This window comes from Mauremys reevesii, unplaced genomic scaffold, assembly GCF_016161935.1.
Source record: "Mauremys reevesii isolate NIE-2019 unplaced genomic scaffold, ASM1616193v1 Contig64, whole genome shotgun sequence".
Taxonomy (NCBI): domain Eukaryota; kingdom Metazoa; phylum Chordata; order Testudines; family Geoemydidae; genus Mauremys; species Mauremys reevesii.
Genome location: NW_024100878.1, coordinates 244,963 through 269,607, shown reverse-complemented (window position 1 = coordinate 269,607; position 24,645 = coordinate 244,963). Strand labels below are relative to the sequence as shown.

The window sequence follows — 24,645 nt, the reverse complement described above, 5'->3', positions numbered from 1 at the left end:
CTTGGGAGCTGCCAGCTGATGTGCCAAGACTACTTCTGCCCCTGCTCTCCTGCCCTGGCAGCTTAGGACTTCAGTGCCCTGCCTGGTTTGAGCCAGACTCGCTAGCCTGCTGCAAACCAAGACCCAGGTCTGAACCACATGCCCTAACAGCTGTAGGCTTGACTGAAAGCAGCTTACAGAAGTGTTTTTGTCTTTAACACTCAGCTGTCCAACTCCCAATGGGGTCCACACCCCAAATAAATCCATTTTACCCTGTATAAAGCTTATACAGGGTAAACTCATAAATTGTTCGCCATCTATAACACTGATAGAGAGATATGCACAGGTGTTTGCAACCCCAGGTGTTAATACATACCCTTGGTTAATAAGTAAAAAGTGATTTTATTAAATACAGAAGGTAGGATTTAAGTGGTTCCAAGTAGTCACAGACAGAACAAAGTGAATTACCAAGCAAAATAAAGTAAAACACACAAGTCTATGTCTAATACATTAAGAAACTGAATAGAGATAAGATTTCACCCTCAGAGATGTTTCAATATGTTTCTTTCACAGACTGGACACCTTCCTAGTCTAGTGGTATGAAAGAATTGGTTCAAAAAGTGCATTCTGGGATGTAGCTGTAAAACGGCGTCGGATATTCCACCGTGAGGCGGGGACAGCTCCCAAGGTTCACCACCCAGAACACCTATAATTTCACTACCGACACTTGCTGGGGTAGGATGCTTTGCTCTGCAAGTGTTCAGTAACACGGACTCTCTTATTGCTTTTATTTGATTCTCTAACCGTTTTTTTCTTTGCCCTGTGCTTATTTTTTCCTCTCCTTCTATTCTTTAAAAATCATCTCTCCAAATCTTTCTTTTTTTAATCTTTCTTTCTATTTTTTCAACCTTTTTCTCTAAATGTGGCCAAACACAAGATGAAACAAGCCCCCTATTCAAACATAAAAAATAATTTAAAAAATTCTTTTTCAAAATGAACAACGGCACCAAACCTCGACACCAACGGAAACAGATGGCAGGACACAAGCCCAAAATGGGGTGTGGAAACCTGTCAAAAGTACGTGGTGAGAATGCTATCGAGGTATATACTACTTAGGCAATTGAACACTTTTCCATTGCTGTACTCGTGTATTAAATCAGCAAGGCTAGGAACAGACTGTACATATTAGCAGCAAACTCCGTTGGTACCCCACATATGGATCCCTGCTGCTCTACTACATCCTGCCCCAGGATACAGTGAGGTGGGAGGAAAAGGTAGGTCCTCTAGGCCTTCCTAGAAAAGCCCACTTGAACAGCCATCTGGAAGCCAGAGAGACCTGTTCCTCCAAGGGCTAGAAGGTCTAGTGACAGCCAATCAGAGCCCAGCAAGCTCAGATAAAAGCAGCTGCAGTCCTGTAGCAGGTCAGTTTTTGGGCAGGAGCAAAGGAGTGGGAGTTCTTCTTTGGCTGCAGGAGCCGCACAAATAAGTAAAGTTTATGGTAGGCTGAACTCACAGAGAGATTGCAGAGAGAGAAGCCCCTGAGGATGCTGGTGCTGAGATAGGGCGGGAGATAAAAGGGCCTTGTAGGAAGAGACCAAGACAAGTATGTGGCTGCTGTGTCTAGGGTCCCTGGTGGGGACCCCCAGTAGAGTACAGGATGGGTTCCCTTACTGATCACAGTTTAAATGGTGTAAGCTCCAAGAAGGGGCAGGCCTTCGTTAGAATTAACTAATTCTTAGTTCAAGCAGAATTTAAAAGGCTCATAGCCAGGGCGGAAGACTCTAGGGAGGGCAAACAGATTATTAGTTATTGACCTCTGTACTACCCCAGAAGGGGTTCATTTGGACTTTGTGACTTGGGTGGAGGGCTGAGCCACTGAAGTCCTGCCAACCAATGTTGACAACCTATATGGGCTGCCAGAAGTGGGAAAAGGACTGCAGTACCACACCCAGCTTGATGGGTGAGGGTTACCCTTGTTGTCCCCTAGGCATTTCCTGAGTTGCTGTACCTTTATCAGCTCTCTTCTTTGGTCCTTTCTGGGTCACTAAGACTTCTCTTTGACAAGGCAACATTTCTTCCCCAAGATGTCCAGCACCAGTCCAGTGGAGATTGGCTCTTGCAATGGTTCCTTCACAATTCAGTCAGTTAATGAATCTTTGTACAGTGCTTTGAAGGTTAAATGGGCCATACAAGTACTAAGGATTATTATGGATAGCCAGGGGTAACATTAATTATATGGGTAATATGCTTGGTGCTCCTTAGAATCCAGAACTATATTGGTATATGTGCTCCTTTGAGATAAGAATCAAGCAGACAAATCCTAGTGTTCTATAACAGGATTTTATTGGTTGCTTTATGATACAGTTGTGCACTCCTAGCAAATGGAGTTGTTTACTACAGCAGAATGATTTCATTCCCCCGATCCAATTCACATTAAAGATAACAAAGACTTTCTGTTATTTCAATAGGAGCTGGGTCAAACCCTTTGTTTTAAAAAATAATTTGAATGCATTTAAGAAAGATTAATGCTATGTATGATCAGATCATATTAACTAAGGCATTAAACTCATTTCCTTTAGCTATGTTAATCTAGGCTTAACCCTCTGGAATACCATTCCCGGGCCTTCGCCTTCTGCAAATCATAGTCAGAATAAGTCTTGCAGAGGCACTGTTTTATTAAGCCTTCCTGGCTCATCAGAGACCCATGTACCCACAGGTTTAAAAACACGTTACATAGAAATAATCTAACAACCATAATCCACATGATGGTATAAGTGTGACTTTTACCTGGAATGAACTAACCAAACTGTAAGGCTTAGAAAGGAAGAGAGGACTGCTTGTAAATGATCATCCTGGGAGTCAACAGTAGTTAATTCACATATACACCTCTACCTCGATATAACGCTCCTCGGGAGCCAAAAAATCTTACCGCGTTATACGTGAAACCGCATTATATCAAACTTGCTTTGATCCACCGGAGTGCGCAGCCCCCCCCCCCCCCCCGGAGCACTGCTTTACCGCGTCATATCCAAATTTGTGTTATATCGAGTCACGTTATATCGAGGTAGAGGTGTACTGTCGTCTGTGGATTTCAACTGTTGCAAACCATAGTAATAGAAAGGTGAGCCAGAGAGATTAGAGTATATAGACCAAAAAGAACAAAGTATATGAGAAAAGCAACAAAGAGTCCTGTGGCACCTTATAGACTAACTAAGAATATGAGACTCAGCATGAGAAACTGCAAGAGGACTGATCTGGGGGAAAATCATTTGAAACAGAGAGAAACCTAGAAAGCAGTTGAGTGGCTGGGCAGCAAAATAAGTACGAGTATAAGTTACAAGGTCTTCTTGCTGCTGCATCTCATTGCAAGGTGCTGTGTTCCACTAAGTGTCCCCTCTGCCAACAACTATCCTAAGGCATTAACACCCTTCAGTACTCCAGAGTTGACACCCTCACACCCCCAGTGGTCTCAATACCTGTGAGAGCCCCATGCCCTATATTATCAATACCCCCTTCCACTCCAGGCACTGATACCCTGCTCAAGGCACTGATATCCCCAGTTCTACTCCCCATAGCATTGATCGTCTCTGTGCTTCCTGGTTGAAATGATCCCCCCAGGGCCTCCATGACATCAGTCCCTCCCACAGCCTCTACCTGTGACCCACAGCTTTAATGCCCCCAAACAGGGTACACTGATATCTCCTGAGCCTCCACAGCATGTATACCCCACCACCACCCCATGCTCCCTGCACTGTGAGGCTTTGATACCACCAGGGCTCCCTGCACCCTGTGGCATTAATAGCCCTGCAGCCCTCTTCCCTCCCCCCTGAATGACCTTCGGCGGTGAAACTCCCCCGTTGCCCCCTGTTCTCTGCAGCATACAGCCCCATAGAGTCGATACTCCCTACTGCCCTGCAGTATCTATATCCCCTTTGCTTCCCACAACATTGATAGCATCTAGTGCCACCCTTGGCATCAATTCCTCCCAAGTCTCCTGCTGTGACATGTGCCATCGATACCTCAGTGCTCCCCACACCCCATGAAACCAATACTCCCTATTATTCCTGCAGTATCAATACCCCTCAGTGCCCCGGTACCCTATAGCATTGATACCCCCTGTGCCCTTCACAGTCTCTAACTCCCACAGCTCCCCATTGCCTTGGGGTATCTATAATCCCCACCAGTGCCCCATGGCACTGATCCTCTCCAGGATGCATCTTGGGCCTTGCAGCACTGAAAGCCCTATGCTCTTCATGGCATCAAAACCATCATCTCTCCTGCATTCTGCCAGCCTCCAGTGCCCCTGTGCTTTATGGCATCAATTCCCTTCAGTACTCCCCCTTTCACCCTGCAGCACTGATATCCCCTCCCCCATGCACCCAGTGCTCCCTGGACCCTGACATCCCGCAGTACCCCTGCACTGTACTGTATATTTCCAGTTCTCTCCCTGCACCCCGTGGAACTGATATGCCCCACAGCAGCCTGTGGTGCTGGTATCCCCCAGTGGCCCCTGTGGTTCTAGACATTCCCAGTGCTCCCCTGCAACTAATATCCCCCTTATGCTCGGATATCCCCCAGTGCTCCCCCTGCCCCCTCTGGCGCCAGTATCCCCACAGCAGACTGCAGCAGTGATATCCCCCGATACGCGCCCCCAGCACTGCCCATCCCTAGTGCCCCCCCCCCGCCCTGGGGTACCACTATCTCCCAATGCCCCCCAGCCATAACTCCCAGTGCCCCCTCTGCACCCCTGGTGCGCCCCATGCCCCGTGACATCCATCCCCCACCCCCAGCTGGTAATCCCGAGTGCTGCCCCAGAAACCCCGCCCCCCGCGTCTCGGGAATCGATACCCCAGTGCCCTGACCGCCATGGAGGCGATACCCCGAGCGCCCCCTCACCGTGATATCGATACCCCCCATCGCCACGATGCCCCTGGCGGGGATACGCCCCTCCCCCACGCTCTCACCTGGCTTCCCGTGCTCCGGAGCCGCGCCCCCCTCTACGGCCCCCCCGTCTCCTCTGCTCCCGGCAAGTTTATTCCCTTTGCCATGGAAACAGTGCCTAGCGCCCCGGGGGAAGCAGCCAATCAGGGCCGAGCCGCGGCGTGCCGGCTCTTCTACCTAGCAACCAGCCGGCTGCTTCTGATTCGCTGCTCTCCGGGGCGGTCCGAAGGGGCGGGGCGGGGAGTGACGGCGCGAGGGGCGGAGGCGGGGGCCGGCGTTCGACAGGGGGCGGGGCTGGCCGGAGGCCGCCGTTGGGGGCGGGGGGTGCTGGGGTTGGCGCTGCCGTGGGGGGTCTGGGAGGCGCGGCCGTTACCTTCTTCTCCTCCTCGCGCTGCGCCGCCGGCTCCGGGGTGGGCGGGGGAGAAGCGAGGCCGGAGAGGCAGGGCGGGGGCCGAGGTAAGTGCGGTAGCCTGGGCCTCGGTGTGGGGGGTGGGCGACCCGCTCCCTTTCCGTTGGAGCTTCAGGGTGGAGGGGATCCTCCGAGGTGAGAGCTCACACACTGCCCCCGTGCAGGCAGGGCGGGGGCGGGACAGCGCTGGGGAGGGGGAGACCCCGGTGCAGGAGAGGGCTGAGCTGGGAAATGGCTGGGTCAGAAGCGCCCCCCCCCCCAGATCCCGTGGGAGTGAAGGAGAAGAAGAGGGAGAACCCCTCTTTCAGCAGGCGTGTGATGGAGAGCTTCTCCCCTCCCCTTCCCCCCACTCCCCACCTGGACCCGCAATGGAGGGCGGGGGGGAATAGTGTGTGGCTCCCCCCTCCCTCCCTCAATCTGTGCTTGAAATGGAGTGTGTGGGGAAAATGTAGTTTGGTTCCCCCCCCTTCCTCCCCCCCTCTCTGTCTGCCACGAGAATTGAGGGGAAGAATTGCGGGGGGGGGGGGGGAGAATACTGTACAGTGTGGTTCTCCTCTCCCCCTCTGTCTGTAACTACAGTGGGGAAAGATGTGTGGTGTGCGTCTCCCCAGTGTAATTGAAATGGGGGGAGATGTGGTGTGGTTTCCCCCTTAATCTGTAACAGAAATGGAGTGGGAGAAAACTGCAGTGTGGTTTCTCTCCCCCCTGACTGTAATTGAAGTGGAATGTGGGGAGTGTCCCCCGCCCCATTCCCCCTGTATCTGGAATGGGCGGGGGTTGAAGTTGCCATCTTGTTCCCCAACATCTATCCCCTTTGCGATTGCTCTCCATGAGCGCATCCATCTGTGTGATCTTCCCATTCTTCAAGTATGTTTGCTCTTCATCTCTTTTAGTATTAATTGTGAAACTTATTTGCTAATATTACTTTTACGCTTAAGAGTTGGTACCTGCCCTGTAGGATTTGCCATTTGCGATGTATGTAATAATACTGTAACTAAGCCTTTATGTATGTGCTTATAATTAGTCTTTTGAAGTCCATAACTAACTGGCTCACTAGCTACTTCCTGATCCTTTTGCTTGCAGTTTGTCTTTAGTGTCCCAGGGTAGGTGTGTTGGTGTCGCCTGATGTGATACACTGAACTACCGTCTTTTAGTGATGTGCATGTATAATTATGTGTGTTTTATAGGCCTGATAAAGAACCAAAAAAGGTAGTGTGGTCAGAAATATTGCCACCAGGAAATTAAAAACTGTACATTATGGCATGTTCCTGTCTACACCAGAGAGTAGATCAACTGTATGTCTAGCTCTTGATTCTAGTTTAAAAATGGTTAGCGTTCACAGTTGGAATACAGTCACATACTTGGCTTTTCATATTGCAGTTCTCCTATTCTCTGCATTTTAGTTTTACTTAGGCATTTTCCTTTTAAAGGGTATGGATGGTTCAGGTTATAGGTAATAGGTTTTGTAGCCTATCTTCTCTAGCTTTTGCTTCAGATTCAACCTACAGTTCTGGCCTTGCAAATAGTTTCTGAGTGTTATATTACTGTCTAGCACCATAGGATCTATGGGAGTTCTTCATAAAACAAATAGCAATAACAAAATCCCTAAAGGATTCAATGCAATTGTAACACCAACAGACCCCAGTCATGGGCAGACGGGATTGAACCTGGAACCTCTGGAGCTTAGTATATGAACCTCTACTGCATGAGCTAAAAGCCACCTGGCTGTTAGCTAAGACTGTAGAGCAGACTCATTTTATCTGTCTCTAAGTGTTCTTGGTACCACTAGATGGGACAACACCACACCCAGAAGGTGTGTGGGTTACACGATATCTGACTTTTTTCCCTTCTCAGGATAAAAACCCTACTTGTGTTATGGGTTTTTTGTTGTTGGGAGGGTTGTGGGCAGTCAGATTTGGTGGTGTTTGGGGGTGTGAATATTGAGAGTGTCATTCTGGGTAAGGTGGAAAACCTTTTTGAAGAGGAAGGCATTGTAGTGTTTCATGATCAGGGTTTGGTCTCTGGATTTGCCTAATCTTCATGCATCACAGTTTTAAACCAAACTGTGTTAGATCAGGATGAGACCTTATGTGGTGGATCTGCCTGCTGCAGGGTTCTTAACTTCCTCTGAAGCATCCGGTGCTGGCTGGAGGTGGGATACTGGACTACATAGTGCTTGAGTCTGATCAAATATGACAATTCCTAAACTACTCTGGAAGTTCATTCTGTGGCTGGATCCCATCAACCAAGGATGCATAGTTCTCACACACATTGTCTTGGGCGTTGTCATCTGCATTGTCCATTCCTAGACTGAAACATAGTTCCTAATATATAGGGCTTGATCCATTAATAGTTTGTGAAGATTAGAAGTGAGGGCTCAGGTTGCCATCTGAAACTGACTGGGGGCTAGTGAAGGCTTTTGAGGAAGGCCTGTTGTGCTCATGGTGACCTGGACCATGGAGGTGATAACAGCATTTTATACTAGCAGACACCTCGGCCTCAATAACATAATGGTCTTGAAGAGACAAATGCATGGATTACTATGGCTAGGTTCTTGTCCAGGAGGAAGAGGTGAAATTTCCAAGCAAGTTGGAGGTGAAAAGGCATGTTTATACACTGATGTTTAGATGACCAAGTAGTGTCAGTGCCTGGATGAATACTTGGTCATGCCAAGAGTAGGGAGGTGCGACAGGACCCTGAGGTTCAATCCACTTTGACAATTGGGGTTGTACACCTTGAGTAGAAGTTGGGAATGGTGTCTGGTTAGTTCTTCAAAGCATTTTCCTCCTTCTCACTAGCATTATTTGATTTTTGCCTGTGTTAAGCTTGAGACAGCTGCTCTTCATGCAAGAGTTGATCTCTTATAGTCATTCTAACATCTTAGAAAAGGTGGTGGTTGCATGACTGATGACTAATATGTAAAGCGGGTCACCAGCATATTCTTGATACCTGAGCGTATTGTCTTACTATCGCTCCCATATATTGATGTGTAAGAGGGATATTATGGATCCCAGTGAGACATCACAGGTAAGGGCCTACAGAAAGTAAGAGCAGTTATGTCACCCTCTGAGTTCTGCTGGAGAGGAATGAATTGGAGCCATTATAATGCTGTGCCATCTACTCCTGCCTCTTGGTCTACTGTGTCAAAAGCTACAGAGAGATCCAATGTGAGTTTGAACATGAACATTAAGACCATTGACAGAGGCAAGATCTCAAGGCCATCCTCTTTTTTTAGTATCACTAGGGCTGTCTCTGTGCTGTGCCTTGGTTGAAATTGAGATTGTGGGGCAGCCAAGATGTTGGCTAATACCACATGTTAGTAGAGCTTGGGGTTGCAACTTTCTCATTCATTTTGCCCATGAGTGAGAGGTTGGAGAGATCTTCATGGTCAAGTGATGGTTTTTTGAGGACTGAGCTGACTATTGCATTTTTCAGAAAGTTTGGCAGGTGTGCAACTGTTGAAGGCATTAACAATTTCTATTAGTAGAGGGAATGGTTTTCAGCAATCATGAGAGGTATAGATCCATTTCACTGGTGTGGCAGTGGCTCTCTATTTTCAGGGCTTTTTCATACCATCACATTTGCTGCAGCTCCTCAAAGTCAGTGTGACTGGATGGGTAATACGATCTGGTCAAAGGTCTAGATTCATGAATGGTGTGGAAAAAGTGAATAGAGAGAAGTGTTATTTATCCTTTCCCACAATACAAAAATCAGCAGTCACCAGATGAATTTGATAGGCAGCAGGTTTACTACAAACAAGAAGTACTCCTTCATATAATAAGAACGGCCATATTGGTCAGACCAAAGGTCCATCTAGCCCAGTATCCTGTCTTCTGACAGTGACCAATGCCAGATGCCCCAGAAGGAATGAACAGGACAAGTAATCGTCAAGTGAACCATCCCCTGTTGCCCAATGCTCAATTAACCCATGGAACTTATTGCCATGGGATGTTTTGATGGTCAAAAGTACAACTGGTCTAAAAAAAGAATTAGATAAATTCATGGAGGAGAGGCCAATCAGTGGCTGTTAGTCAAGATTGGGAGGGATGCTACCCCATGTTCAGGATGATCCTAAACCTCTGATTGCCAGCAGCTGAGAGGGGAAGACAACAGTGGATCTCTCCAAAATTGCCCTGTTCTATACACTCCCCCTGAAGCTCTGGTACTGACCATGGTTGGAGACAGAATGCTGGGCAAGATGTACCATTGGTCTGACCCAGTATGGCTCTTGGTTGCAAACCTATTATGTTTGTCAGTTCTTTGGTTCTTCTCTGAAATATTAATGTGGCACTTGAGGTTCTATTGGAAGTCTTGTTTGAACCAACAGTTATCTGGGTGATGGCTTACATTGAATCTTTTGTAAATAACAATCTGGTTAGAGGTTTGAGTTCTGTGCTTTAGGTTTCCATTTCTAATACTCCTCCAGAATAAAGTGGTAGTGAGAACAGGGGCCCTCTAGACCTGTCTTAATATAATATATGGACTGGAAGGGACCCCCTGAAAAGGTCATCGAATCCAGCCCCCTGCCTTCACTAGCAGGACCAAGTACTGATTTTTGCCCCAGATCCCTAAGTGCCCCCCTCAAGGGTTGAACTCACAACCCTGGGTTTAGCAGGCCAATGCTCAAACCACTGAGCTAGCCCTCCTCCTCTTCATTTTTTTTCCACTTTGGCCCCCATTCTCAAGGCTCAAACCATATTGGATCAGACTTCTCCACTTCTGACCCTTTTACATTGTGAAGAGAGAGAGAGAACCCCAGGGAATGACAGTTGCATAAAGGGGTTCCTCAGCCAGTTTAAAACTGCCAGAACAGCCGTACACTATTTCGTTCACCGCTCTCAGCCTCAAGATATTTTGGGGACAGGGATGGGTGGAGTATGTTGTGCTCTGACTTATTTTCAGCTATTGCAATGGTTCCTAGAGGGTAAGCAACATGGTGCACTCAAAACAAAAAGGAGATGTGGAAGGACCTGGGTGCCATTGCAGAGCAGGGCCTGATTGGGAGAGGCCTGAGCTCTCTGGATAGCCTGAGGTATATAGGAGCTCGCTCTTCTATGCTGAGGTACTCAGTGAACCAAGGAAGCAGCACTGGGAGAACCCTTAAAAGCTTCTGCCTTGAAGTATCAGCACTTTAGACTCCCTGCTCATGCCTCCCTAGTCAAACACACACTAGTCCCAGTCACATATATCACTGAGTCGTCTTTTTGCTCCCACACTTTGGTGGAGGTGAGGTAGAGTGAGTGGGGCTATAGGCTTTTCAAGAGATTAGTTAGGATGTGGTGACTATGTAAGAGAATGAAGACATGTTGGGAGGCCTTGGCTGGGGGAATCCAGTGCCTTTGTGCCTAGGCATCAGTGCTTGAAGTAGTTCCCTGATGTTGCTGCCTTGGTTCCCAGGCCTATTGAGACAGCAGCACTGTGGTGTCATTTGATATGCTGATGCTTCAGAGCAGAGGCTCTTGCCTAGTCTGATGTTGCCTAATATGCTGGTTAGCAGAGGCAGTGGTGCTAGGGGAGCTGTTAAGTGCCAATACTCCTCTACTTTCTCATCTTCTTGTTCTCTTCTAAAGCTCCTGTCTCCTCCAGGACCCTTTCACTTCCAGATCATCTGCCCAGCCTGCCTAAAGGTTTACCAAGAGAATAGGCAGAGCACAACTGATGTGTCAGAGGCAGGCCAGTATAATCTGGAAACAAAAGTAGCTGATTTGAGCAATCCTGCAACAGCTAATTCCTCTTCCCAATAATTAGCTCGTTTTGACTTTTATCTCTGTATACCTTTGTGAATTTTTTATAGAAACAAATATGGATAACTTCAGAATTAAAAACTTTAAATGTTCAATCTGTGAACATGTGTAAATATTCCACTAAAAATAATTGCACAGAAAACTCAGTTGTAATTCTTCAAAGGGCAGTTTCAAATTTGGAGGCTAAGTTCAGTTGCAGGTGGGAGCTCCACCTCTGAGCAACAGCAGCAAGGTCAGTGGAGATATTCTTCCATAGCCCTAGCTGTGGCTATGCTGGAGGTTAGGTTAGCGTAGCTGCCTTTTCAGGGGTGTGGGTGCTGTAGCTGTGTGGGTGCAAGTTTTAAGTATAGACCAGGCCTTAATGTCTCTTTGATGGAAATATTTAGGATTCATCACATAGAAACACTGTCACTTCTATTTTCCCTCCTTCCCTATAGGAAGAGAGAGCTATTTTTGGAGCATGCATCTGATGAATGGGTTCTAGCCCATGAAAGCTTATGCCCCAAAAAAATTCGTTAGTCTGTAAGGTGCCACAAGGACTCCTCGTTGTTTTAGCCCTTTTCTGCTCAGACTGAAAAATCTGAACTGAAAATTGATTCTGGGTCTCTTGATTTAATTACTTGGCTTCAGCACTTACAAATAAATTACCTTAAATATTTATTGTGCTAATATTGTTCTATATTAATTAACTACATTTTTAATTTTGAAGATAACTATAGTGGTTTTACTGTTTTGTTTGTTTGTTTTTTAGGCTGTTTAATAAAAGAAGAACATAGCTCAGCTGCTGTTTCAACAGGATGGGTTCTATCGTGTGGGAATGTGGTTAATCAGCTTGACACATTAACCTAATACAGCCTTCATAATGTGAAAAGAAAAGTCAAGATGTCCCATCTGTCTCAAGTGTTCTGTCAGACTGAGTGAATAAGACTCTGTCAGCACAAATAGTATTTCAGTTTTTGAAGAATCTTAACAAACAAGCAGCAAAAATACTGGCATTAAAGCCAGACCTTCAGTACATGTATATCTGAAAGTGTACATTGAATAATCTGACAGGCCTCAGTGACTGGCTCCCATTCACATGTGGAAGGATGGCTACTTGCTTGATGTTCTGCTGTCTTTTGTTCTTGGAAGTTTTGGTGGGGCATACAAGTGGACACAGTTTATTTTCTTGTGAGCCCATCATCTTGAGGATGTGCCAAGACCTGCCTTACAATACCACCTTTATGCCTAATCTTCTGAATCATTATGACCAGCAAACTGCAGCATTAGCAATGGAGGTAAGAATTAATCTGCTTTCTTTCGAAAGTATGTATTTGGTAGGCCTTTAATTGACCATGGGATTATTTTTGGCAATTGGGAATTAAGGAGAAGGATGGTTATATAAAGGATATTTTATAATAAAGTTTCAGTATTTTGCTTAATGTCCTATTGTTTGAAAAGTGTAAGGCTCCCAGATGCCATTTGCCTTACAAATCATTCCATAAAATATACTATTAAGAATTACTACAAATGTGTAACCACATCGTTCATATATACATAAATAAGTACAACTGTTTGCATTCAAAAGTACTCAAGGGTTCAAGCTTTAAATATTTTTGGCTGATGGAGAATGCATATTTGGAATAATATGTCAGCAAAAGTTAGTTTAAAGTACTTTTCAAGAAACTAGTTTATACAGTAATGCTAAACAACCAATGGAGGACTTAGTTATAAAAATATGTCCTTCTGATGTTGGATGGAAGATTTTTGCCTCCTTAGTTCTTACAGATTGTATTGTCTTTGTGTCCCACTAGTCTGATGGAAAAATATATGCATGTGCTTTCCCAGGTTATAAGAATATCTGTTGGTAAACTATTCCTTTAAGCTGCTTCTGTTCAGGCAGGGAATTGGTGAACTTAAACTTTCTTTGTTATTATAATTGTACCTTACTACTCTTTTTATCTATAGAATAAATCCAGATAAGACTTGTCCAGTTATCTGCGTTCATTTCCGTTTTCCCACCACCACATTTTGTTGGATGGCTGTACACCATCCACTTTATTCATTTATAGTATAATTCCCACTAATATGTCTGATCTGTTCTTGAATATCTCTTGTGATGGTGCTTCAGTCACCTACTTGGGAGTCTTTTCCACTGGCCTCTTGTTTATATACCAGGAATCTTTGTCCTTCCATTTACAGTGTCTGAGTAAGTCCTTTTTGTAGAGCTTGGCTGTGATTTGATTAAAGCAGTGGGAGTTTGAATGCTCAGCAGCTCTCAAGATTTGGCTTTCCAATGGTACTGTGATGGAATTGCGCACACTAGGAGTTCTCAACCCTTTTCTTTCTGGGCCCCCCTCAACATGCTATAAAAACTCCAGGGCCCGGTGGGGAGGGGGGACTTGGGGCTCTGGGCCAAAGGTGGGACCCTTGGACACAGGTGTAGTTTGATTTCTATTTGGGAGGAGCTAGGGGACAAGGGCCAACAGGGCTCAGGCTAGCTGTGTGCACTGCCACCACCCCCTGACTCACCTCAGCAAGCCACACACCTGCCTGGGTCTGTGTGCCGGTAGCTGCTTTCTAAGGGCTCTCCTGGAGCCAGGTCTCCACCTGGGCAGCTCTTACCAGCTGCGTGAGCAGTCAAAGGGGGCTGGGAGCTGAGGAGCAGCTGCAACCCTAGGCACCAGCAGCAGACAGGGGAATGCCACGGCTGCCCAGTCCATGGCACCACCAGCCTGAGGAGCAGCTGCTCCGCACTGCCTGGCTCCGGTTTCCTGCCTAGGATCTGGCCAGAGGGTGGGGCCTGAGGGAAGCTGAGGGGGAGACGTGAGGGGCTGTGGAGCTGCCCCCAGAACTGCCCCACTCTGGGGAAGGCAGTTCAGTTTTGGGGGGCAACACCCTCATGCCCCCTCAACTCTGCTCATGGGCTCAGGGCTTCTGCCCACGTTGGGGCTTCAGCCCCACGGCTTGCATCTTCATGGGGGAGAGGGAGGAGGAGCTCGGGATTTCATCTCCCTGCTGCTCTGACTTGAGTGGGGGAGAGGGGAGCTCAAGGTTTCAGCCCGTAAGTGAGGGCTTGCCAGGGCTCGGGGTTTCAGTGGTGGGGTCCCACGGACCCCCAGTTGAGAACCGCTGGTGCACATGATCGTGTGTCTTCCTATATTCTAGAAATATAGTTTCCATGTTCTTGTATTGTTTTTGTTCCCTTTCTTTTCATATCTCTAGCTCTCCTATGTCCTTTCTAAATGGTGGGATCATGAGTTCTGTGTGTGATTGACACAGGTAATGTTAGTGCTTTAATCTGTAACATGGAATTTTATTCCATATTTTTGCCTCTATAAATGTACAGTTGTATCGCTAGTGCACTTTAATGACGATAGTATGGGCACTGTGGATAAGGGTTTGTTTGTCCCTTATGCATTCTCCCCATTTCTCCCATGAGATAGCGACAATCTGGTATTGATATTATGCCCAGTTACCAGCTGTTCAAGCAACAAACTATATTAATGCTGACTAAGATTAAGCTACTGTTTTGTCTTCATAGCTGGTGATATGTTAAGGAAACATGTTTAGTAACATGGGTTTCCTTAAAGAAATCACATTTGGCAATGAGTTGAGGTGTTGATGACATAAGACAAGACAGATGCAGGTATAATATAGCATAGTACTTGATAAAGAATAATAAAGGTGGTTTGAGAGGTGTTTGAAATTAAATAATTACTAATTGCTCATCTTTGCTCAATTTTCATTTGCAAATGAAAATAGGTTGAATAAAATAGTATTTTCATTTCCAAAATGTTTTTAAAATGTATATTATATACTGTAAGACACATACTATAAAGAAAAAAACCTCCTCGAACATGATACTCAGAAAGCGATAATACCAACACAAATCTCTATTGTAAAGTAAAAAATAGAGAACATTAAGCAGATTTTCCATCATTCTATTCCACAAAACTACCAGTACCAACTTCTTACCTTCTGCTCAAATTCTGAGCCAATAAATAAGGAGTTTGTCTTTTGAGGTCAAAATCTTGCATAAGGCTTTAGAATATTTTAGGTCTTTCTTCCTCTTTTTGTGAAGGTGTGGATGAGGGTCTGGCTTCGGTGGTTTAGTTATCCAGATGATTTGAAATGGAGTATACTTTATTTACCTAATTAAACAGGGTACTTAACTTGTGTGGCATTAGGTAGGAAACACAACTGAGTCTCTGAAGGAGAGATTCTCTTTCTCTTGAAGAGGAAAAAATCCCTACTTAGACAGTTGTTGTTCCATTCCTTTTAGAAATTGTGTGTACAAAAGGGTTCTATCTAGTACATAGGGCCAAGTTCTGCTCTGTTACACAGTGAAACTCCAGAGTGACTCCACAGAAGTCAGTGGAGTTATATTAGTGCAAATCAAGAGTAAATGAGAGCAGAATTTACTTGTAGTCTGAAATCTCTTAAAAATTATTTTCAGATTTAGGCTCATTAGAAAAACTGGCCAGAGTAGAGATTTTCACAAAGAGTTTAGAGACCAAGGATTTCCGCATTTTGATTTAGCTGAAGAGTTTTTATTTCAGATCCAGGAAGCCGAACAGTCTTAACTTGAACATTGTCTACGTTTGAAAAACTGCACTAGTCTATCAACATCGGTGCAGTTACAGCGATGTAAATTTCTTTTAGCAGTTATCTGTCACAAAAGTTACAGGGATTAATTTAAAAGTTGAAACAGTTTAGCTAAATCAATTTGTGTGAACTCTTGTATTAATTTTAAACTGGCTATTTGAAGTGCAAGCTAAACTGATATAGGCAGGCTTAAACTTTTATACAAGTGTTGTACACAAGTTATACTGGTTTTAACTAAATGGGTACAAAATGACACCTTTAATTGGTACAACTTTATGTAAATAGGGCTTTGGAGTTTCTGGTGATAAACACAGCCTTCTGGTAGGACTAAAGCAGTTTCTCAGAGCCTCCTTGCTCCATTACCTCTTTGTACCTGGAAGCAGATACAAGCAAACACTTCATCCTTCAGTCTGAGCTTCCTAAGCTGATTTCCCTTCCAGTTCATATAGCAGCTTTTGAGCCCGGGTGGGAATCCTGTCTCCTGACCCAGCAGACTGAATACCATCTTCTGGGTGGGACAGCCCCCTGTCTGGTTCCCTTTTGAAGGGAGTTAACACATTCCCTGTCTGTTCTGCTGTGATGTATGTATACCTAATCAGTGCTCTCATCCAATTAAAAAAAAAAAATTGTCCATTTAAGTAGTGATCTTACTGAAAGCACACTATGCCTCTGTTCCTTGATCCACACTGGTTACCACAGTGGCAGCCACATGGAACAAAGTGAAAAAGTGGGTTAGTCTCCCATGCTGGCTCTTCTGTGGAACACCAACGTAGTACTCTTTCTTGCCTAGTAGACTTAGTCTGTAGAATGATAGGAGTTGTGTATGTTTTATTTATTCCCTATGTTAACCTAGCAGAAATTTAACATCTGAATTTAGCAAGAAGGAATTCCTTGCTTTTTGTATTTAGCCTTAAAAAAATTACAGGAACGATATTCTAGTAAGAGTATCTGCAGCAGGTATTTATAGACCTCTCCTTTCTTGAAAACTTGAAAACTTCTTCACCTCTGACTGATTTTTACGGCTCTGTTGTTCAGTGTTCTGCAGTGCTGTAACCAGGGGCGGCTCTACGAATTCTGCCGCCCCAAGCAGGGCGGCGCGCCGTGCCCTCGCGGGACCTCCCGCAGACGTGCCGCTGGTCCCGCGCCTACGGTGGCGCTTCCGCAGTCATGCCTGCGGGAGGTCCACATGAGCTGCGGGACCAGCGCACCCGCCGCAGTCATGCCTGCGGGAGGTCCGCCGCCCCGCTGGCCCGTTGGACCTCCCGCAGGCATGACTGCGGAAGGTCCGCCGGACCCGCCTGCCGCCCTCCCATTAAAATGCCGCTCCATGCGCGCGCTTGGCACGCTGGGGTCTGGAGCCGGCCCTGGCTGTAACTGATCTTATGTATTTTTATGGACGAGTTTTCCATAGGATCTTCTTTAACACCGCTACATCTGATCTTACTAGCATGTGAAAATCTCAGGATGCCCCAAACAAAATGAAAACTCAAATCTTGGAATCTGGCAGTCACTACAACTGCCAGATACACAATTTTGGAAACTATTAGTGAGACTTTGTAGGATTCTGTGAATTACAAAGGGAAAGGAGAAATGTAGGGCTGGAAGGGCCCTTGAAAGGTCAACTTTTCCAGCTCCTGTACTGAGGCAGGACCAAGTATACCTAGATCATCCCTGACAGGTGTCTGTCTAACCTTTTTAAAAATTCCCATGATCAGGATTCCACAACTTCCCTTGGTAGCCTATTCCAGTGCTTAACTGTCCTTAGTTAGGGCTTGGCTACACTTGCAGGTGTGCAGCGCTGCGAGTTACAGCTGTCTTCGTACAGCTGTGTAAGGAAAGCGCTGGAGTGTGGCCACACTGACAGCTACCAGCGCTGCAGTGTGGCCACATTTGCAGTGGTGTTGGGAGTGGTGCATTATGGGCAGCTATCCCAGCGTTCAAGTGGCTGCAACGTGCTTTTCAAATTCGGGGGGTGGGGTGGAGTGTGACAGGGAGCGTGGGGTAGAGAGAGAGAGAGAGTGGATTTTTGGAGCCGACACTGTGTCAGCTCCCTGCCTTGCAAAGTCCGACCTCTCCCCCCACCCCTCATTCACTCTTAAATGCAAATAGCCTTCAGACCAGATAAGCAGCTGCTCCAATGGACTCCCTGCCCCCTCCCCCTCGCCATGCTGTTTCTCTCCTCAAGCAAACACTAGCTGTGGACATTCATCCCCCTGCCTGCCTCATTCACAGCAAACAGTATCTGTTTGTTTTTTAGATAAGCAGCTCTGGGAGCCCCGAGTTCACAACAAAACAAAGAGAGGCATCATAACAAAACAAAGAGTTCTTTAGTTAAAAGCATTATGGGAAAATTCCGGAGGTCAGTTACAGCGTAGTAAGATTAATCACTGTTTACACTGGCACTCCAGCACTGCAGTCGTTATTCCCCAGGCAGACGTGGAGTACAGCCAGCGCTGTAGCCAGGGAGATAGAGCGCTGTATGTGCCTTGCAAGTGTGGACAGTGAGTGAGTTGCAGCGCTGCAACTCTCCAGTGTAGCCAAGCCCTTAGAAAGGTTTTCCTAATGTCTAATCTAAATCTCCCTGGCTGCAGATTAAGTCCATTATTACTACTTCTCCATGTTCACTGAATGTAGGGCAATTGATCAATCCTCTTTTTATAACAGCCCTTAATATGTTTGAAGGCTATTGTCATGTCCCGCCCTTAGACTTCTTTTCTCAAGGCTTATCATAGGTTTCTTTAACCTTTCATCAAAGGTCAGGTTTTCTAAACCTGTTATCATTTTTGTAGTTCTCCCCTCTACTCAGTTTAGCCACATGTTTCTTAAAGTGTTGTGCCGAGAATTGAACACAGTACTCTAAATGAAATCTCACCAGTGTCAAGTAGAGCAGGACAGTTAATGCCTGTGTCTTTTGTTCAATCCTCTTATTAATACATCTGAGAATATTAGCCTTTTTTGCAACTGCATCATATTGTTCACTTGTTCAATTGGTTATCCACTATAACTCCCAGGTCCTTCTTAGCCAGTACTACCACCTAGTCAGTTATCTCCCATTTTGTACTTGTGCATTTGATATACATGTTTTTGTTTCCTATGTGTAATACTCTGCACATGTCTTTACTGAATTTCATCTTGGTGACTTCAGACTAATTCTCTAATTTGTCAAGGTGACTTTGACTTCTAATCCGGGCCTCCCCAAGTGCTTGCAACCCCTTCCAGCTTGGTGTCATCTGCAAATTTTATAAGCATACTTTGCACTCCATTATCCAAGTAATTAATTAAAACATTGTATGGTATCAGACCCAGGACAGGCCACTGTGGGATCCCACTGGATAATCTCTCTCTTCCCCCCCCTCCCTAGGTTTGACAACAAACTATTGATGATTACTGTGTGTACAGTCTTTCAATCAGTTTTGCACCAAATGTGATGCTTCCTGGAGTACCCAGGTTTGAGGCACCTTGCTACCACCTGCCCTTAGTGGGAGGAAGTCTTGTCTGTGCGTGCCAAGAGTCAGCTCCCCCTGACTCCACCAGCTACAAGCAACACAAGTTCACCCTCTCAGCCTATACAGGCTCCGTTGTCCCTCTGCAGGTAAGAAATAAGCACACTCCAACCCCTAAGCACTCCAGTTGTCCCCCTGGAATGTCCATCCCTTGTTCTATTGGACGCTATCAGAATTCACAGATCTGCTGCTCCTAAAGGAACAGTATGCCAGCTTAGCAGTTTCACCTCCACATCACTGCTCCACTTAATTCAAAGTGCTTAGATTTGTGTATAGTGAAAATAAGTGCTTAATAAAGAACAGAGATTTAAGGAGAAACAAGTAGAATTAATGGAAATGGTTACATATAAAATCATAACACTTTCTAGATCCTGATTTTAACTAACAGGACTTCTCCAGTTTCATAAAGGATAACTTGCCCAGAGTTTGTTTTCTACCAGCATTAAACAGCTAGACCAGCTGTAATCCTCTGTTCATAAGACAATCTAGTTGGCAGATTGTAGGAACAGAGCTACACCTAGGTGACAGATATAGTTCAAACTATCCATTATCTTCCCTTGTAAACAGAAGCAGCAAAGAATCCTGTGGCACCTTATAGACTAACAGACGTTTTACAGCATGAGCTTTCGTGGGTGAATACCCACTTCTTCGGATGCAAGTAGTGGAAATTTCCAGGGGCAGGTTTATATATGCAAGCAAGAAGCAAGCTAGAGATAACGAGGTTAGTTCAATCAGGGAGGATGAGGCCCTGTTCTAGCAGTTGAGTGAAAACCAAGGAAGGAGAAACTGGTTCTGTAGTTGGCAAGCCATTCACAGTCTTTGTTTAATCCTGAGCTGATGGTGTCAAATTTGCAGATGAACTGGAGCTCAGCAGTTTCTCTTTGAAGTCTGGTCCTGAAGTTTTTTTGCTGCAGGATGGCCACCTTAAGATCTGCTATTGTGTGGCCAGGGAGGTTGAAGTGTTCTCCTACAGGTTTTTGTATATTGCCGTTCCTAATATCTGATTTGTGTCCATTTATCCTTTTCCTTAGAGACTGTCCAGTTTGGCCGATGTACATAGCAGAGGGGCATTGCTGGCATATGATGGCATATATTACATTGGTGGACGTGCAGGTGAATGAACCGGTGATGGTGTGGCTGATCTGGTTAGGTCCTGTGATGGTGTCGCTGGTGTAGATATGTGGGCAGAGTTGGCATCGAGGTTTGTTGCATGGATTGGTTCCTGAGTTAGAGTTACTATGGTGCGGTATGCAGTTACTGGTGAAAATATGCTTCAGGTTGTCTGTGGGCGAGGACTGGCCTGCCACCCAAGGCCTGTGAAAGTGTGGGATCATTGTCCAGGATGGGTTGTAGTTCCCTGATGATGCGCTGGAGGGGTTTTAGCTGGGGACTGTATGTGATGGCCAGTGGAGTCCTGTTGGTTTCTTTCTTGGGTTTGTCTTGCAGTAGGAGGCTTCTGGGTACACGTCTGGCTCTGTTGATCTGTTTCCTTATTTCCTCAATGGTACTGTAGTTTTGAGAATGCTTGGTGGAGATTTTGTAGGTGTTGGTCTCTGTCTGTGGGGTTAGAGCAGATGCGGTTGTACCTCAGTGCTTGGCTGTAGACAATGGATCTTGTGGTGTGCCCGGGATGGAAGCTGGAGGCATGAAGGTAGGCATAGCGGTCGGTAGGTTTTTGGTATAGGGTGGTGTTAATGTGACCATCACTTATTTGCACCGTAGTATCTAGGAAGTGGACCTCCCGTGTAGATTGGTCCAGGCTGAGGTTGATGGTGGGGTGGAAGCTGTTGAAATTGTGGTGGAATTTTTCCAGAGTCTCCTTCCCATGGGTCCAGATGATGAAGATGTCATCAATGTAGCGTAGGTGGAGAAGGGGCGTGAGTGGACGGGAGCTGAGGAAGCGTTGTTCCAGGTCAGCCATAAAAATATTGGCATATTGTGGGGCCATGCGGGTGCCCATAGCGGTGCCACTGATCTGGAGATATATATTGTCATCAAATTTGAAATAGTTGTGTGTGAGGATAAAGGCACAGAGTTCAGCAACCAGTTATGCTGTGGCATCATCAGGGATACTGTTCCTGACAGCTTGTATTCCATCAGCGTGTGGGATGTTTGTGTAGAGAGCCTCTACATCCATGGTGGCCAGGATGGTGTTTTCTGGAAGGTCACCAATGCATTGTAGTTTCCTCAGGAAATCAGTGGTGTCACGGAGATAGCTGGGAGTGCTGGTGGCATAGGGTCTGAGTAGAGAGTCCACATATCCAGACAGTACTTCAGTGAGAGTTCCAATGCCCGAGATGATGGGGCGTCCAGGATTTCCAGGTTTGTGGATTTTGGGCAGTAGATAGAATAGCCCTGGTCGGGGCTCTAAGGGTATGTTGATTTGTTCCGGTGTTGGTGTAGGGAGTGTCCTGAGTAGATGGTGCAGTTTCTTAGTGTATTCCTCAGTGGGATCTGAGGGAAGTGGCCTGTAGAATTTGGTGTTGGAGAGTTGTCTGGCGGCCTCCTTTTGGTAGTCAGACCTGTTCATGATGACAACAGCACCTCCTTTATCAGCCTCTTTGATTATAATGTCAGGATGGTTTCTGAGGCTGTGGATGGCATTGCGTTCTGCACGACTTAGGTTGTGAGGCAAGCGATGTTGTTTTTCCACAATTTCTGCCTGTGCACGTCGGCGGAAGCATTCAATGTATAGGTCCAGACTGTCATTTCGACCCTCAGGAGGAGTCCATGTGGAGTTCTTCTTTTTGTGCTGTTGGTGGGAGGGTAACTGTGTATCAGTGTGCTGTTCAGTGTTGTCCTGAAAGTATTCTTTGAGTCGGAGACGGCGAAAGTAGGCTTCCAGATCGCCGCAGAACTGTATCATGTTGGTGGGGGTGGCAGGGCAGAAAGAGTCCCCGAGATAGGACAGACGTTTCTTCTGGGCTGAGTGTGTGGTTGGATAGATTGACGATATTGCTGGGTGGGTTAGGGGTACCACGGTTGTGGCCCCATGTAGCAGGTAGGAGTTTAGACAGCTTACAGTCCTTTTTCCTTTGTAGAGAGGTGAAGTGAGTAATGTAGATCTCCTGTCTTATTTTAGTGAAGTCCGTTTGTATGGAAGTTTGGTTATTGATGAGAGTCTCCAGGTTGGAGAGCTCTTTTTTGATGTTTTCCTGTTTGCTGTAAAGGATGCTGATCAGGTGGTTCCTCAGTTTCTTTGATAGAGTATGGCATAATCTCTCACTGTGGTCTGTGTAGTATGTAGATAGCAGTGGATTTTTTACCTTTAGTCCATTAGGCATCCGAAGAAGTGGGTATTCACCCACGAAAGCTCATGCTGCAAAACGTCTGTTAGTCTATAAGGTGCCACAGGATTCTTTGTTGCTTTTACAGATCCAGATTAACGCGGCTACCCCTCTGATACTTGACTCCATTAGGTATGATGTCCATCCGTTTACATTTGGAAAGGAAGATGATATCCGTCTGTATTTGTGCAAGTTTCTTAATGAGGTTGATGGATTTCCACTCCATACGGCTAAATGCAGTGCCTTGCATGGTGTCAAGTATCAGAGGGGTAGCCGTGTTAGTCTGGTTCTGTAGAAGCAGCAAAGAATCCTGTGGCACCTTATAGACTAACTGACGTTTTGCAGCATGAGCTTTCGTGGGTGAATACCCACTTCTTCGGATGCAAGTAGTGGAAATTTCCAGGGGCAGGTTTATATATGCAAGCAAGAAGCAAGCTAGAGATAACGAGGTTAGTTCAATCAGGGAGGATGAGGCCCTGTTCTAGCAGTTGAGTGAAAACCAAGAGAGGAGAAACTGGTTCTGTAGTTGGCAAACCATTCACAGTCTTTGTTTAATCCTAAACTGATGGTGTCAAATTTGCAGATGAACTGGAGATCAGCAGTTTCTCTTTGAAGTCAGGTCCTGAAGTTTTTTTGCTGCAGGATGGCCACCTTAAGATCTGCTATTGTGTGGCCAGGGAGGTTGAAGTGTTCTCATACAGGTTTGTAAACAGGGTATCCCCTGCTGTTTGTCTTTTCCTGGATGGAATCTCCCCTGAGCAGTCACTTGATTAGCATTTTGTTCAGACTGTAAATAGGCACTCATTGTGGAGTATTCAGTACTCAGTATACATATAACCAAATGAGCAAATAAAGAAATTTCTTTCAGGCAGGAGATGATTCTCCTCTTCTGATGACCAGCCTCAACTTAAACATTAAAAGCATAACTTCTTTGTGTATACTTACACATTTTGCAGTGATGATCAGTGTGACACAGGCTTTCAGTAGCAATCTTACATGGCAACCTTTAACAAACTATGGAAACCAGATCCAAAGGATCTTGTGCCATTTGCCAGTGGGCACCAAGTGGTCCCTGAGTCACATCCACCTTCTAGTAATTTCCTCTAGACTACATTTCCCTGGCTTGCTTATAAGAATGTCATGTGGGACTATGTCAAAAGCCTTACTAAGATTAGGGGTATATCATGTCTGCAACTTCCCCTCCTATCCACTAGGCAAGTAACCCTGTCAAAGAAGGAAATTAGGCTGGCTTGGCATGATTAATTCTTGATGTATCCATGTTAGCTATCACCTATCCTCTAGTGCTTACAAATTGATTAATAATTTTGTATCTTTGCAGGCATAAAAGTTAGGCTGACTAGTCCTAGATTCTTCAGGTCCAATTTGTTCCTCTTTTTAAAAGATGGGTACTGTGTTTGCCCTTCTCTCATCTTGTACTAAATTGTAAACTTTTAAGCAAAATAAAATAGAAACAGCTGTCATTTCATTTGTTAAAAATACACTGTGCTCTCCTTTTCATATATTGTACTGCATATGCTCGATGAAAATGTTTGATAAGTTCTTCCAATGAAGTTTCCTTATTTATATACTTTGTAACTCAAAATATTAAATATATGGGGATATACCTATCTCATAGAACTGGAAGGGACCCTGAAAGGTCATCAAGTCCAGCCCCCTGCCTTCACTAGCAGGACCAAGTACTAATTTTGCCCCAAATCCCTAAGTGGCCCCCTCAAGAGCTGAACTCATAACCCTGCATTTAGCAGGCCAATGCTCAAACCACTGAGTTACCCCTCCCCAACTACAGTCATTTCAGTTCCATTCCTTTAGTAGCTTTTTTCATAACCGTAAAGTGAAGATAATCCACGTTTTCATGATGGGTTCCATCTCTCTATTTGCATCATCAAATCACCTTGACTCAACAAAGGAAAATGGAAATATTACACATAGGATGTTGAATGAAAGCTTAAGAATGGGAACTGTAATCGGATCCACCTCCCTTATTTACTTTCAGGAAAGATAAAGCTTTAGGCTTCCTACTGTGCTCCCTCAATAAGGCCTGTTCAATCTGGAAGGCAGTGGGGGGAGGATTTCATTCATTCAAGGGGTTAGAAGGTCATTGGTTCCTTGAGGATCTCTTAGCTGAATTGGTTCTTTTGACTGCTGACAAATGTCAGTCCAAATCCACTGTTAAA

The 24,645-nt window shown here is 45.5% G+C and overlaps 2 protein-coding genes across 7 annotated transcripts in view; one reads left to right on the top strand and one right to left on the bottom strand.

Annotated features, from left to right (window-relative positions):
* Positions 1–5,014, bottom strand: part of LOC120394543 (F-box only protein 16-like) — a 49,311-nt gene extending 44,297 nt beyond the window's left edge. For all 6 annotated transcript variants that reach the window (XM_039518761.1, XM_039518762.1, XM_039518765.1 and 3 more), the window contains exon 1: positions 4,944–5,014. The gene's annotated coding sequence lies outside the window, so the exon portion shown is untranslated. The remainder of the gene's footprint in view (positions 1–4,943) is intronic.
* Positions 5,015–5,425: 411 nt separating this feature from the next.
* Positions 5,426–24,645, top strand: part of LOC120394546 (frizzled-3-like) — a 93,722-nt gene continuing 74,502 nt past the window's right edge. Inside the window, 2 exon segments of the mRNA XM_039518766.1 lie at positions 5,426–5,464; positions 11,825–12,350. Of these exon segments, the coding sequence (XP_039374700.1) occupies positions 12,162–12,350 (189 nt within the window). The 5' untranslated portion in view covers positions 5,426–5,464; positions 11,825–12,161.